Source organism: Furipterus horrens, unplaced genomic scaffold (genome assembly GCF_987537825.1).
Source record: "Furipterus horrens unplaced genomic scaffold, mFurHor1.1.pri manual_scaffold_7, whole genome shotgun sequence".
Lineage (NCBI taxonomy): Eukaryota > Metazoa > Chordata > Mammalia > Chiroptera > Furipteridae > Furipterus > Furipterus horrens.
Genome location: NW_028327177.1, coordinates 115,806,446 through 115,823,439, shown reverse-complemented (window position 1 = coordinate 115,823,439; position 16,994 = coordinate 115,806,446). Strand labels below are relative to the sequence as shown.

The window sequence follows — 16,994 nt, the reverse complement described above, 5'->3', positions numbered from 1 at the left end:
TTTCTATTATTACCAGTTAATAGGTGAAGGGGCCAGGGACTTAAAGAAACTAAGGTCACACAACTAATAGAGTCATAATAAATACTACTTCAAGAGCACTTATGTGCCAGCTAAGGCTCTAAAGTGCCTTAGGTGCATTGGTTTATTTAATTCTCAGGACAGCCCTGTGAAATAAGTGTTAACATATGCCCATTTACCGAAGAGAAAACTGAGTATAAAGACTGTATTAGTTTGTTGGGCTGCCATCACAAATTTCCACAAACTTGGCAGATAAAACAACAGAAATTTATTCTCTCATGGTTCTCGGCCATGCTCCCTCCAGAAGCTCTAGGGGTGATTTCTGTATCTTATCTCTTCCAGTTTCTGGTTCTTGCCACTATTCCTGGGTTTGTGGCTATATCACCCCACCTACTTTCCATGGCCCTCTCCTTCCTGTGTGTATTTGTCCTCTATGGGGACCTTTGTCACGGGATTTAAGGCCCTCTTGGATAATCCAGGATGATCTCCTCCTCTTGAGATCTTTCACTTAATTAGATCTTCAAAGACTGTCCAAATATGGTCATATTCATAGGTTCTGGAGCTTAGGATGCAGACAACTATTTTGGGGGACACCATTTAGCCTACTACAGAGAGGCTAGATAACTTGCTCAAGGTTCCACAGTCAGGAAGTAGCAGAGTTATTTGAAGCCAGTTATTCGAGTTCCAGAGTCCATTCCCCTAACTGCTACACCGTCCTGCCTCCCATACATGACAAAAGCAGGATTTGATCCAGGCTCTGTGCTAAACCCTACAACATAAGCAAAGTGATTCATACTCAAGGAGCTTATGAGATAGGAAGAGCCCTTTCAATCAGGCCACAGCTAGGGCTACTTAAATGGTCCCCTAGCTTCACTCATGTTATGTAATGTTGAGCAAGAATCACACTTGAGCCTCGACTGATCTTAGTAATAGTTTTTTTAATATGTCTCTTCTAACAAAAAGAAATAAACAAATGAGACTACATCGAACTAAAAAGTTTTTGCAGAGCAAAGGTAACGTCAACAAAATGAAAAATAAAAAATGCTAAGTAGAAGAAAGTATTTGCTAAGGATGCACCCTACAAGGGGTTAATATCCAAAACATGTAAAGAACTCCTACAATTTAACACCAAAACCCACCCCCCAAACAATCTGATTTAAAAAATGGGCAGAGAACCGGAATAGACATTTTTCCAGAGAGGACACACAGATGGCCAATGGACATATGGAAAGATGCTCAATGTCACTAATTGTCAGAGAAGAGCAAACTTGTTATTGTTAGCCTTAAATGCATCATTCACTGAATAAATGAATGACTGGATGGATTGAATGAATTCATATCAGTTATTTCCCTCTGATCGTAATCCTTAACTGCTATGTAAGTAGTCAGTTTCTGCCAAGGGAAGAATGAGGTCAGGAATATTTCCGATAAACACTCACCAGTGGAGTATCTATTTGCAGATGATGTCACAGGTCTTCCTGAGCTGGGAGAGGTTTTTTAGATATAGGAGTCAATTTATCAACTTGGGGAAAGGGTTGCTTCCGCTCTTGACCTGGTGAGAGCATTTAGGCAGAATTGCTACTCTGCTTTTTCCAATCTGCAAAGGGTTGTGGAAATTGAACGGAGTACAGTAGGTAACGTGGTATAATGGGGAAGCAGGTATTGAAATCACATCAACTTAGGTTTTGAATTTTAGCTCTGCAACTTTCTGTCAGCATGATCTCAGGTGAATTAGTTGAGCTCTCAAAGCCTAGTTATTGATCTATCAGGTGTAGACAATACAGGCTTCACTTAACATGACACCTGGGATACACAGCAAGGCCCCATATCAGTCTTCCTCCCTTCAGTTCACCACTTAGGAGAAAATCCGTGGGAAGACTTGGGAGATTTTTGTAAAGGGATATGGACCTTTTTCTTATTAAGTATATGAAATGGAAGCCCAATGGTAATATGGTTTAGGAGTAAGGTAGGAAGAGCTTAGCTCTCTGAATGTGAATCTGAGTACCCATTGTTGCATCTTGGCTGTGCCACTTAAGAAGTGTAATCTTGGCCTCCTGATTATGAGGATTATAACATTGATAACACCAAGCTCACCAATACCTGGCACATGATCAGCTCTTAGTACATGTTAGCTAGGAAAAGGGCTTATTGTCACAAAGAGACCATAAACTATATTGTTCTAATTGGGACACTTTTTAAATGAAAGGTGACAGTGTTAATAATTAAACCATGACAATGGGTATAAACTCAGATGGGCTGGACAAACGAGGTCCTAGATTACCCTATTGTTACCAGGATACCTGATGTGGGAGGATGAATTCGCCTCCTTGGAAGTATTCAGCAGAGGACAGGAGCACCAAAAAGGTGGCCCTGCACTGGCCCAGCTAAGCTTAGCCTTGCTTTCCTCTTCTTTCCCAAGCCATGCAGTTCTGATTCCACTGGAATCCCATAGCAGACTGACTGCAACAGTAGTTTTCCTGGTTTGAATCTCACTAGAGAGACAGAGGCTTGAAGAATTTCTGCTCTGGTTCTGATAACTGGCTTGGGAATGTGTGCAGACCTCAGGCTCCTGGTGGCAGATGCCAAGGGAGAGTGGGTGAAGCATAACAGCCAGCTCCCTGGGGTCCTTGCCCAACCTGCCCTGGTGTACAGGGAAGCCCCAGAGGCTCCCACTCCACCCAAAATAAGTTAACGAATTCATAACTGGCTTCGTTTTGTCCTTAAATCTGAAACCAAGACTCTAGGGAATTATTTTATAACCCAAGCAGCTATTGTTTTTTTCTTCCCTGAACGTTATTAATAAAAATATTCTCTCTCCCTAATGAGGCTTGAACTGGAGATTTTAGGTTTTGCGGGATGTCAGAACCCCTGTGGAGTTCCAAGGATGCTTCCTAAACTTATTACTTATTAGTGCTCCAAGCCCTCCCGGGTCTCTTCAGTAATCAAAAATGGTATTATAAAAGATCAGCATCGGATTACCCAAGCAAACCCTCCTCCCTAGAGCAATGCAGTGGGGATGAAGGCTTGACCTATAGCTTCTGTAAAATGCTCTCAAACACCTAACAGAGAACGCAGCCTCAGCAAATGCCTCACCCCAAAGCACTTCCCACAAATTCCTCATATTAGAATTCTTTGCAGGTTTTAAAGCTCTTCAGATGTTTAAGAATCAATACAATACTTAAGTGTCAAACTCCACCACCTGCATTCGAGTTCTCTGAAATCAGCAGGCAGGCTGTATTACAATGTTTTAAATAATATTTATTGTAGGAGTATGTCCTCCTAGTACTTTGGTCTATGAATAAATGGTTACTTTAAAAGCTAGTACTATATTTTCCCTCTCCTTTGGGAGAGAGGACAAGGGAGAGATTAGTCTTCTTATGGATACATTCGTCGTCGTCGTCGGCAGCCGTCCGTCTCGAGAGACGATGGTGTAGCTTCTTAAGAGTCTATCTGCACCGCCGAGAATGGCTGTGCAGTCCGACTCGGGAGTGACATGGTAGTATCTGTCTCCTCCCGTGTTGAATCGACATCTTGCGATGACGCTGAAGCTACAGAGCCTGGGCAGGGTAATATGGAGGGTCCGCTGTTGCCCATGCAGCAGACCCCCTCTCTCTTCGCAGCTGAAGGGTCCAAGGGAAAGACGGAGTCAATACAGCTTGGCTTCAGGTGCGCCGCAGGAGTTGCCGGTGTTGACTACAACGTCAAACCGCCTTAGGGACTCCGGCTCCGGATTTTCTGTCGGGGTTTACTCCCTTAGCCTTTCCCCTGAAGAGGTATGCCGCAAGGCAGCGGAGGTTTTTTGGAGTCAGAGTTTTCCTTCTCTGATGTACCCTGACTGGAAGATTGAACCAGCGACACGTAGCTCGCAGGCCGACGCTCAATCCACTGAGCTAAACCAGCCAGGGCTATGGATACATTAGATATTCAGAAATGTTTATGATAATCAGTAGCTAGATTTCATAAGTAGCCTAAACTAAAAACAATCAGAAAAAAAAAACACAGAAAATTTTGCAAGTTTTAAAAACTTATAGTGAACTTTATAAATAGTTCAAAAGCTTCATTTGTGGTAAACAAAACTATCTGGTAGAAAATTAAGTTGGGGGCTATTGTATTATTTGGTTCCAGCAAATTTGTCATTTGGCATATTGATGATTCAGTTCATGGCGCTGTGGTATCTCATGCTTCAGGGCTAAGACAAGTACAGAAAATTTTTGTACAAGGCACTCAGGGATGCTGATCATTGAGAAGATATAGCAAGACAGCATCTGCAGGGGAAAGGTAAAGGCTAAATTATGGGGAGAGCATGGTAAACACCATGGAGACAGGGTTCAGACTGGATTTTTCCAGTCAGTCATCCTGAGTGGGTAAAAGGGATTGCAATGAAAGCTGGTTGGGAACAAGCAAAAGTGGGAGCTGTGGTAGAGGTCCTGGGGAGCTGCCTTCAAACCCAGGCAGCCTATGTGGCTCCTCGTATGGGGAGACAGGTCCTGGGCTCATTGGTGGGGTAAGCTAGGGGCCAAGCAACCTGCACCAGCCTGGCTTAAAGGGATGGGACCACAACAAATACCAAGCATTGCTTTTCAATAGTAACATTCATTCCTCACAAATTCTCATCCAGGTCCAAGTCTCTTGCCCTTGTCCCCTGTAACCACATGGAGTTAGGAGAGATATCATATATTACTGTGAATATATACAGTACAAGGCATGTTAAACACAGGCCCACTTTAACTGCCATCAAATATACCTTTTAAAAACTATCCTTAAAATTAAGTAGACACAAGAGGCTGTTTTCCTGGGAGAGACTTAGGGAGAAGATACAGTCTGTGGCTGAATGACATGCTAGGATACAGATGAGATTAGCAGGGGATGGGGTGGGGGATGGGAACAGAGAGCATCCTGAAAAGGGAAGAGAACTCAAGAAAGATGCTCACTTTCTGAGACAAGGGGAAAAGCAAGAGATGAATGAGAATCACTGATGACTAAACTGTTGAGAACTTGGAGATTAAGCAAAACAAAACCTTCTCTCTCTAAATGAGGTCACTACGTCAGAGAGGCTAAGCAAACTGCCCAAGATCCCACAGGGATTTGACAGCAGCTCCAGGACCAAGAGCTCATGACTCTAGTCCAGATCATCAAAAAGCAGATTTAAAGGCATAAATGGAGGACTCTGGAGAAAGCAGAGGGATTTTCCTAGGACCAGAATTGAAGAAGATTACTTGTTTGACAAAGATAGCAGAGAAAAAGGCAAAAATTAATTTTGTTCTTGGAGAACTAAGGGCTTGCTCACTCACAATCACTGTACATGAATCCCACCGGCCAATGAGCAGAACAGACGGTCAGCATGGGAAGCAGCACTATGCCCAGGATTTCTTAGCCAGTTCATGGGAGCTGAGATGATGGTACTTACTTGTAACATCATTCATCACTCATGTATAATAGCTTCTGCTTATAGTAATTCTGCTTAGTTAGAAAAAGCTTTTCATGTGAGAAGCAGAAAGTAAATGAGTTGCCAGCTGTAATGTGTGAGTTTGACTTCCATGGGCCATCAATTTTATTCCATGAAGATATTAGATATTATGCAACAAATGCCAACCTGTGGAATCTCACTGTGTGTGAGCATTACATTGAGTTTGGATAATATCCTCTGTACTGTCATGCGATTGGCCCAAATATTAGTTATTTCACTATGAAAACTAATGATACAATGTCCAATAGCCATTAGCATTCTTCTCCCCAAGACTCTAGGGCACTAGTTCTCGAAGTGTGGGCCCTAACCAACAGCATCCTCATCACTTAGTAATACAAATATTGGGTCTCTTGCTAAACCCTCTGAATCAAGAACTCTGAGGGTGATGCTCAGTACTCTGTTTTAATAAGTCTCTTGGTAATTCTGATGCAGTTCAAATTAGAGAACAGCTTCTCTGAGGGAAGATAGTCCATGATCTCTCTCTTAGGAATGAGGGTCAGAGTCCCCAGACAGTACAAGATTACTCCAAGGGGTCACAGATTTCCCTGCCCCACTTATGAGAACATAAGGCAGGACACTCTTGGTTCTTTTAACAGATGTTCTCTGAACTTTGTGGAAAGAAATACATTAAAGAAGAGCCACATGGCGATGAAGAGAGGAGGACATTGCACAGCTGCAACTGTCCTCTAAGCTATGGAGAAGAGAAAATGCCTGTAAGAAAGGCAATGATGAAACCCAGGGCAACTATTAAATTTGGATAATGGGTTTACTCAACATGGTTGCGGGTGAAAAGGCCAAGAGGGGATACCTTCGGGGCACTTCATTTTAAGGTACTAGTTATGGGAGGTTGACACATTGATGTTATTTAAGAAGCCATGTTATATTTAAAGTAACTTCAGGATGCACACCTTGAGGAAAATTAACCAAGGCTATTTCCCTGCATGAGGATTCTTATGTTACCTCTATCAGCTTTGTGTAAAACAAACAAACAAAAAAACTTAGCAAGTTCAACTCCAACTTGAATTTGCATTAATAGGTGCAACATCATAACTTATACTAGTTAGTGACAAGCTATTACCGTAAATGAAAAAGATTAGAAGGGGCTTAGGAGCTGAACATATCTGCATTCAAGTTCCAGCTCTGCCACTGGCTACGGGACACAGCTAAATAAGTTACCCAGCTTAACTCAGTCTCAGTTTCCTCAAATGTAAATAGGGGTAATTGTAATGCCTGCCTCCCGGGGATGTTGTGCTGATTCGATGGACTGAGGTATAGTGAGTGCCTAGTAAATAAAAGGGCCTATAGAAAATCATTAGGGTGAATGAAGCAGTTAATAAACAGTTAAAGAAAAAAATAAGGCACAGTATTAAAAAAGATTGGCTTGCTGTTCTAGATAGTGAGGGGTCATGTTTCTCTTTGACATACCCTCTGTTGGGTGAAGCAAGAGAGGGGCTTAAGTTTCTGGCCTCCTTTTGGCCAACAGAAATGCAAGAATGATCTCCAAGCTCGCCCAGAAGGATTACACAGCTTCCCAAGCACCCTGCATTTCTGCGATTTGCCCCTCTCATCCATCTGCTGAGAACACACAGTTCTGCCTTGAGTGCTCTTGAAGGACGGGAACCTTCATCTGGCATAATTGCTCAGTGCTAAGTCACTTGCTGTGCTTGTACCAACTTCATGGCCAATGCCAATTGCTAGCATGCCTAGGGCTGCTATGTTCCTCTCCTAAAGGCCATGAGTCCTGCTGTTTCACATGGCAGAGTGAGAATGTGACAAACCCAGAGGGACAACGCAAGTACCTGTAGACAGCTTTGAGGAAACAGGCTTTGAATGTGTCACTGCCTATGGGTGTGGGGAGTCCCTTTATCTCTCCTTTTCAGCATCATTTGTGGCAAGACAGGAATTGGAACACCTGTCCCTGATCTCAAAGCAGTTTTACTTAAAAATAGTCTGAGAAGATTAAATATTATACACACACAAACACACACACACAGAATCTTTTGACTAAATAAAGTACTCAACAAGCTGGAGGCAAAGTTGTTTTACTAATTGTCCAGGATATGGGTGTTCTGTCATAATGTTTTTATGCTTTTTACTGCCACCTTTACTCCTGAAACAATGTGTCAGTTCTTCCCACCATCCTGTTGATTCTTAACATTTTAATAACAGCATCCATATCCTGAGTGCCATGGACTCCACTAAGCACCTTATATATATTTTCTCAATCTTCACAATATTTGCTTCACTCTTTATCCCCAACTAGACCGTGAGCTGCTTGAGGGCAGGGACAATGTCTTGGGCTCAGCACTCTATCACTGACATCTTGGACAATGCCTGGCACAAAGTAGAGGGTCAAGGACTTACTGACCCTCTACTTTGCTGGGAAGATGACACTTGCGAGAGACTAAAGAGGTAAGTCTGAAGGTCATTTACATGGACAAAAATATCAACGCTTTGGGTGAAGAAGGTCTTTTATTCATAGGACTCTTAATGGATCTACATTTGTTTCTTGGGACAGAACTTGACTTTTGTACACAAGGAATGCCCATCACCTAAAGAACATCTTGGAATGATTCATTTTGTCTCAAAAAAAAATGCCATTTTATTCACCTTTTTATTTTACTTTTATAGAATTTCACTTTAAATTCATTCATTTACTCATTCATTCATTCATTCAATATCTACATCCTGGACGCTGTACCTGGCAATACCTTAGAACTCTTTGCCATCAATCCTTTCTTAGAGTCCTGAAAGAGGTTATATTTGTGAAGAATATGCCAGGTTCTCCATCTGCCACCCCTCACTGTACTTCCACATTGGGCTTTTGCCTTTCATTAAAGGAACAAGGAACAAACCTATGAAAGTAATCACTATATTTGTTGGAAAAGATAACTGAGGACATTGCCTATTTTTTCACTCAGTGTCACATGGAAGAAGTTTCTTTTTAGTGATAAGCGGCATGAGGAAGGGTAAAAACAAACAAACAAACAAACAATCAAACAAAATGCATATGTGCCATCTCTTTGCCATGGCAGACTCTTCCGTACTAACCCCTTAATCAAACCCTAATCTCTCCATGGGACTGATGTTAGTTTTGTAGAGTTAAGTTCATATAATTTGGAATCCTTCTTTGAGAAAAAAGTACAAAACTACAAATAAATATGTGACACAGAGCCTTGGAAATGGTCCACATAAGAAGGGGACTCTGAAGGTTAAGCTTCACTGGTTTCACAGTAAATTAGCATCTGACCTTGATTCAGTGAAACTGGTCTTCTCCCCCCCTTACCCCACCATGGTTGTTCTGACCGCTGTGATTTGTTTACCTTGCTTTCTTACTTGAAAGGCCTCCCTCCTTTCTCTCTAATCTCTGGACCGTATTTTTTTAACATTCTGTCCCACAATGACTTCTTTGAGTCTAGCCAGCAGAAAGTTCTCCCTTCCCTGAAGGTCCACAACACTGTGGACAGAGCCCAGGATATGTTGTCTCCCTGCGGCTTACGGGGCATCATAAAGTACTCTATTTGAGATGCATGTAGTATGTCTTCTCCAATCAGAGTGTCTGCTTCTTGGGCACAGGGACTACTTTTATTTAGATCACCCCCGAGCACCTACCAAAGTTCTGGGTACAGCAGGAAGATAAGAAAAGGAAAGGTATTATTGAAGTAAATGACAGGGAAAAAAATGATGGGGTTTGGAGTGAGGCTGACCTGGTCAAGTTCTAGCTCTTCCACTTTTTAGTATGTTGCCTTAAGCTTAACTTCTCTGAATCTTGCTTTTCTCACCAACAAATGCATACAGTAATGTTTATTTCATATTGCTGTTGTGAAGAAGATTAAGTAGAAGCATTTATTCACACATGAAATATCTATTTAGCTCCTCTCCTGGGCTATTTTTGATCACAAGAGGCTTGGAATACATGAAAATGAGCAATAGTCCCTGTGTGGGGGTTTTCACAGTTGAGTTGGGAGATAGAAATTTATAATGTATCAAGATATGGTTATAACAGACATACAACCAGAGCAGAGTAAGTGATCAATAAACAGTTGTTAAATAAATGAAGGAATTCAGAAGAAAAGATGATTAATTTTGAAAAATAAGTAACTTCACATATTTGCACCATCATTCCTATGTAATTATAATGGATATCACAGTGCCTGAGAAGTCATAAAATGCTGTATGTAAAAGAAAAGAAAATCAAGAGAAAGAAAGCATGCACTAAATGAGAACAGAGATATCAATGGGAAGATAAAATGCCCTAAGAAGGCAAGAGGTTGGAAGGGACACCTGTTGACCCACCTGGCCAAGTGTGCACTCCATGCCACCAAGGAAGTCAGCCTCCTTCAGCCCATTGTGGTTGCTGCTGATGTCATGGACCTCAAACCGCAGGCGCTGCACCTCTTCAAAGTAAAAGTCCACTGTAAACAGTTTTGAATAGACTGGGTTTATGCAGGTGCGAATCACCTCTGTTCTGTCAACCTGCAAGGAGAGAGAAAGGGAAAATCCACCTGAGATTAGGGCTTTTTATTAGTAACATTTATGCAAATTAATTTTATGGTGTTTCACCTTCTTGCAAACCATAAATGCCCTCCATCAAGTCACTAGGGCAAGTAGTTCGAAAGTCTTCCAGGAAGCACCACCCTCAGAGAATGAGTCATGTTTCAAGGAGGGAAATCTAATTAGAATAATCTGAAGCTTTGTATTTAAATATTTAGTGTTGTTAGATAATAGGGAAACTAGATCAATTATCAGTGACTGTCTGGAGCCTTAGCATGAGGAAGAGTCTGAGGGCACATCTGGGTTCAGGAAGAAAGAAATTGATAATAGATTAGTGATGTCTGATGGGCATAGTAATGGTAAATGACTGTGTAGGTGCCCATTTTAGCCAATCTTACTCTATATGAGTTTTGTAACTCACAGTTCCCAGCATAATAAAGTGGAAAGGATAATGGATGCGAAGACAACTGCCTTTGGTCTTAAGTATGCTTTATTTGGGGATTATCATGTTTACTCAGTCATTTCAATTCCCTGGGCTTCAGTTTCCTTATCAACAAAATGAGGATTCCTGAGCTAACATTTCATGAGCTAGGATTCGGCTTGCTTTCCGTGATAATAACTCTCCATTTGCCCCTCTGTCCCTGATTTGTATCTGCCACTCTCTGTCCTTCTCAGTGCCCCTTGAGGCTGACCAATTTGGATTGAATTTCCTGGGCTCTTTTGCCATCTAGGTTCTGATTGGAGTCAGCTAAAGGAGGGATTTGGCAGGATATCAGAGACTGGAAGTCAGAGAGTGGTGCAGGCAGTGGCTTCATGGCTCTGTACACAGAGTCTGCTAGCAGACACCCTTCCACAAAGAGAACCTTTGCTGGGATCTGGTAGCCTCGTGCCACCTCCCTGTCTTCAGACCAATAGGTGGTAATGACTTCTTGCTGTTGCTGTCCCTGATGTCTTAAACGCCTCACCGTCCTTGTCCTTTGTGGGCTTCCTTATCCCTGCTCATGTCCTTAAAAAGTGTCCCATTAGGTGAAACTCTCTGGGTATGTCATCTGTTTTCTGCTGGTATCCTTACTGCTAAGATTCTTCTATGTCTATCCCATGTAAAAATACACAACACCATTTATATTCTGGGAAATATTAAAGGACCAAGTTACAGATAACCCAAGATTTTATAATATCTCTCAAGTGGAGATATCCATTACTTATATTTTACAAATCAACTGGAGTCTCCATGCACTGTTGGCTTTCAAATAGAAACAATGTTTAATGAATACTTCATAAATGCCATTCATTAGCACAAAGTGGGAAAACTTCCATGAGAGTACAGGGAAAGTCTCTCAAGAAAATGAAGGGAAAGTGGTGTTTGACCATATCATGCATATATACGTTTTCCAGCAAAGAAACTTTGATATTTTCTGCAGCCTCCACTGACATTCTTTTTTGGAAAAGTTTTCCTCCTTTTCATTGTTTCTTTAATCAGATTTTACATGCTTGCTTTCTCCTCCATATTAGATTTATTAGTATTTTTAAATCTATTGGGATGACATTGGTTAATAAAATTGTACAGGTTTCAAGGGTAATATTCTATAGTACATCATCTGTATATTGTATTATGTGTTTGCCACTCCAAGTCAAGTCTTTTCCATCACTATTTACCCCCCCTTTACCCTCTCCTACCTCCCTTACCCCCTTTCCCTCTGGTAGTCACCATACTGTTGTCTGTGTCTATGAGGTTTATTTGTTTGTTTTGTTTTCTCTCTCTTTTTGTTTTTGCATTTAATCCCTTCATCTTTGTCACCCAGCCCCTCAACCCTCCTCCCCTCTGACAGCCATCACTCTCTTCTCTGTATCTATGAGTCTATTTCTATTTGACATTCTTGAGTTCAGTGATTTGTCTGTGGCCCAGGTCCTGCCTGTGGGGCCTATATGAGAGAGCTGTCCTGTAAGGAACACCCCCTGCTTTTCTTAGTGGGATGGACAACCCAGGTTGCCAGGAAAAGAATACGGTTCTGGTTCTGTCCCTGTCCAACAGATAGAAAACCAAACCCTAACCAAATGTTGATTAGTATTTTACAAAAGCTGTTGTTCAGCCCAATGGTGATCTGACTCTCCTGCTGGCTGTCCCTGAAGATTCCATTTCTGTTGAGCTGACTTTTACATTCTTATATACAATGTTCATTCTGGGGGACAGGCCTGCATATGTCATGGCCGATTGTACAGGTACAAGGATTTGCTGTATGAGCATAATTTTTTTCAGTTGTTAGGAGATCATGGTTTTGAATTACAGCATAAATCAGAGGTCACAAACTCGTAGTCTGTATGTTCAAGCTGACTTGGAGGTATTTTGTTTGTCCCATTTAATAGTATATTCCCCTTAATTTGTTACCACAAAAGAAAGGCTATTTTTATTGCCTAACCTTCAGGGGAAAATATCAGAATATTTGGCAACCTAGTGCCACATTCAGACATGGCAACAACTGGTAACGGCCCCATTCAGAAAGGACACCCATTCACCAGTTGCCAAGCTCTCTCTCTCAATGAATTTCCCTGCTTCCCCCTACAGGCATCTTTGTAACATCTGTTCCAAATTTGTAGAATAATGAACCATACAATAAAAGATTTAATTATATTCACATGGTATCATTTGACAGAGAATTTCAAAATGACTCTCAAGAAGTTAACTTATAGGTGGATTTGACATCCTCAAGACACAGAAATGGAACCATCTCTCTTTATGGATGGAATAACAGTCAAAAGCAGATTTAGACTCCATCCAGTTCTAGTCATTTTGCCTCTGCTTTAACCAACCACTCCAAATGACACAAATGGCTGATTTACCCCAATCCTTCCACTTTTCTTCTCACTTCTTGATTTTCAAATGGTGATCGCACATAGGTATAAAGTTCATGTTGGCATCAAGCCACACAGCTCAGACAGGCTGCCCAAGGCAAGCTGCAAGCATGCAACACTGAATAGCATGGTTTCTTGAGGGAAATGGCTGGTTGGAAGGAGATTAAGCAATACACATTTACATTACCAAGGTAGGTAATTTCCAAAGATAATCTCAGGGCCAGTAAAAACCCTAACATAGGTGCTCAGGAAAAGAAGAATGGTGATAGAAGACAGGTTCTCAATACTAAATGCTTATTTGAAAGATCTTCCAAACCTTTCTGCATTCCCAGCTATTATGGGAGATGCATCATCTTTTCTGAAGACTGAAGCCAGGTTTATCTGAGTAACAGAGCCTAAGGTAGCTTATATTTCTCATTGAAATGTGTTAAGGTCACGGTGATTGTTTCCAAAAGACTATGCATTGACATGCTACTAGCTATATCAGAATCAATCAGGCAGCTTTCTTTAAAACTCAGATTCCTGAAAAAATACAATAAAAAGCCATTTAGAATTATAAGGGTCCTTTACAGATCATTAGGCCATTTTATGGATGAGTTATCTGAAGCCCAGAGAGATTCAGTTACAATCTAAGGTGACAAAGTCAGTGATCAAGTAAGATGGAAAGCCCAAGTCTTTTTAACTCAGTTCCGCTGTGCTGTGTACTATTTCACACCGTTCTTGCTGTTCCCTTTAGCTGTGTAATTAAAGTATTTTCAGCCAATAAGAAATATTTTTTAAAACTTAAAAACAGACAAACAAAACTTAGATTCCTGTTCCCCCAGCAATTTTGATTCAGTAAGTATAAGGTGGGATGCAGAAATCTGTATTTTTAAGTGTCTCAGGCAATTCTGACGTAGGAATATTAGAGTAAGGGATTTCAGAAGATGCAGGGTTTATCCTTTGCTCTTGTGTGAGGATGTTTTTGTTTTTGTTTTTGCTTTTGTCAAGGTTCATTTTAATCTTGCTGGCTTTCTGTTACCAAGTCTTCAGAAAGTGTGCTTATCACCCCTCCTCCCTGGTCATAATAACCGATATACTCATGTTGCTTTACAGTTTTCAGAACAGGTTCACATTCATTTTTTCACTTGATTCTTACAGCAATCTGGGGATGTAGCTGTACACTATTTTATATATGAGAAAAATCAAGGTCAAATATCAGCGCAAGATACTGGATGATAGAGTAGGCACTTGAACTCATGTCTTTTGACCTCAAAGCCTTGACTATTTTCCTTAATTTGATTTTATTTGTGAGCATTCCTTGAAAATGAAAAATACAGCTAGGTTTTATGGCATGATGGTGACAGACTCAATCATTGACTCTTGCTTTTATAAATTGCTTTCTTAAAAATTTCATCTAAAATATTTTTCAGTATAAAATTAATGTTTATAATAAATAATACTTATGGAATGCCTGCTATGCATTATTCAGTTATAACTGACATAAAATAACCACATCTATCTAAAGTATGCAACTCAACAAGTTCTGACATATGTACATACATGTGAAGCCATCACCACAATCAAGATAATGAACATAAACATTACCCCGCAAAGTGTCCTCATGCCCCTCTGTAACTCCTTCCTGCCACCCCTCCTTCCCCCGTTTCCAATTATTTTTAGATTTGTTCATTGTTGTGTGCACCAATGATAAATCTATTTTATTACTGAGTAATAGTCTCTTGATGGATATCTGGATTGTTTCCAGTTTAGCTATTACACAAAAAACTGCCATGACTATTCACAAACAAGCATCTGTATTTCTTCTTCTCTTGGGTAAATACTTAGGGGTGAAATGAGTGTGTGTTTAACTTTTAAAATTCTGTTAGGCATGTTGTGATATCTCATCATGGTTTTCATTTGCATTTTCCTAATAACTAATGATGTTGTACCTCTTTTCATATCTTTACTTGCTGTCTATATATCTCTATGGGAAAGTGTTCATTCAAATTTTCTGACCGGCACCCTCTTCTCATTTTTATGACAACATTATGAGGTAGATACTATTATTATCCCCTCTTGCCAAGAGATAGAGAGACCCTGTAAATTGCCCAATTTCACACAGCTTATGAAGTATAGAATTTGAACCTAGGTAGTCAAGCTCAGGAGTCTGTGTGTTTCACCTCTGTGGTATATAGTCATGCAAATTTGAAGCTTTTGCACCTAAACCCTGTTGTTCCAAGTAATGCATGAGCCAGACAATAAATGTAAAATGAGGAAGTGATATAAGAAGTCATTGGATAAGCCTGCAGTTGTGTCCCTAGAGATCTGCTTTGTCCACTGAGCACATTGGAAATACAACGGAGGTCCTGAACACTGACCAACCCAAAACAGATTGGACTGTGTAGGAGACAAGGTCAATATGTCATTAAGAAATAGTTCAGACTATGCATGGAACGGCTGTCTGGGACTTTGGGCTTCCAAGGGCTGCTGGAACTGCCATAGGCAAAGGAGAGAAGGTTGTTGGGAGGTGAGCACCAAACAATGGGATGCTCTTAGTGGGGAGAAGGTGAAGGCAGGGACCCAAACTGATGCCAGTCACTGAACAGTCTAAAGTTGCCTGCAGAAGTACCAGGACCTATCCCAAGGGCAACAGAAGCAGTGAAGAATGACATTGTGGGCCAGAGAGACATGATGGCTTCCAGACGAGGCATATAATTAGGTGTTTATTCTTTAAATATCTCCTCAATATTTATTTACTGAGGGTGGGAAGGAAATTAATTTTCTATGAATAAAGAATAAATAGCTTCTTTTTTGTTCAAAAATAGAGGATTTATTACAGACAATTTTTCAAACTATATAAGTTCCAAGAGGACATATTAAACCACATAAAATTTAGATAATAAGATCAAATCACTGAGCCACCAGAGTAGCATTATCCAATTTCAGGATTCCAGTTGCTGATTTTAAGTGGCTGCCATAGAGCTGCAACAAATTGTGAGTCTCAGAAATCACTCAGCAGAGATAGGGTGGTGTTAGTGAGATATGACTTTTATTTTCAATATAAGTGATTTCTCTACTTCCCTAGGATAAAAACTCTTTAACATTTGTCAGTTATATAAAGAGTCACGTGTGATATCCAGTTTACCAGTGCTATTTTTGTGATATGTCTACATGCTGAGGATGCATCATTTTGGGGGGCCTGGCTGACCTGCCACATGGACTGGGTGTCCCTGCTCAACAGTTTCTAAAAATAAAAACATGCTTGATATTGGTGGCCTTTGCTTCTCCTCAACTTATAAAATCCTGAGCAGAAGCTGACCTTGAACCTTGACACATTTGTCTAGTGTAGTGGTTCTTGTTGGAAGCAATATTCACTTTCCCAGGGGTTATTTGGAAATGTGTAGTGAACTTGGGGGTTGTCATGACAAGGTGACACTACTGGATGTTAAATATCCTATATTGTGGATGTTAGTCCTGATTAACACAGAACTACACATCCCTCAAAACCAGTAGTGTTCCCTATTAGTTCAATCCACCTTCTACCCCAGCTAAACAAATAGAGAAACTTCTCCAAGGGCTCTTTGCTTTTCAGAACAATCCACATGAATAGACTTAATAAAGAGTGAGATCTTCCAGATGAGAAACTTTGGAAGTCACCCTGCTTGAAGTAAAATTTTTGTGGGGATAACACACTTCACAGAACTATCTCCTTAGGAAATCATTTGGACATCTGCCTAGGAAATTATTTCATTCCCTCTTGAAATGGATGTCAAGTTGGGTGGTGACCAGTGGAGATGGTGACTTTTCTGCTCAGGCAAAGAAAGGGGTGAGAGAAAAAATGATGCACTTTTATTGTACACCTTCTTACCTTCCCACAGAAGGCACTTTACATGTTATCTTCGGTCCTTACTTTCAATGACTTTAAAACATAGTTTTATTTCACAATTTAACACATTTAATGTTACAGTTGATGATACAACCACAACTTGAAGTGGTCCCTTTATGAACATTTCCTTTTTGGCTGGAACTCCCACTGGTTCAGCAATGCTCTAAAAAATGGCCCAAGATTCTACTGCAAAACCTGCAAGAGCCTCCTGAATCTGAAGGGCAGATGAAATTGGGTCCAGTCTGGTGGCTCAGGATGAATGAATTATATGGACTTTTAAAACTTGGAGAAGTGGTA

At 40.7% G+C, this 16,994-nt stretch overlaps 1 protein-coding gene across 2 annotated transcripts in view; it reads right to left on the bottom strand.

Moving 5' to 3' along the window:
• The window catches only part of CPNE4 (copine 4), a 433,285-nt gene that overhangs the window by 139,596 nt on the left and 276,695 nt on the right, over positions 1 to 16,994 (bottom strand). For both annotated transcript variants that reach the window (XM_090283000.1, XM_090283001.1), the window contains exon 3: positions 9,782 to 9,961. In XM_090283000.1, coding sequence (XP_090139126.1) covers positions 9,782 to 9,961 — 180 coding nt within the window. The remainder of the gene's footprint in view (positions 1 to 9,781; positions 9,962 to 16,994) is intronic.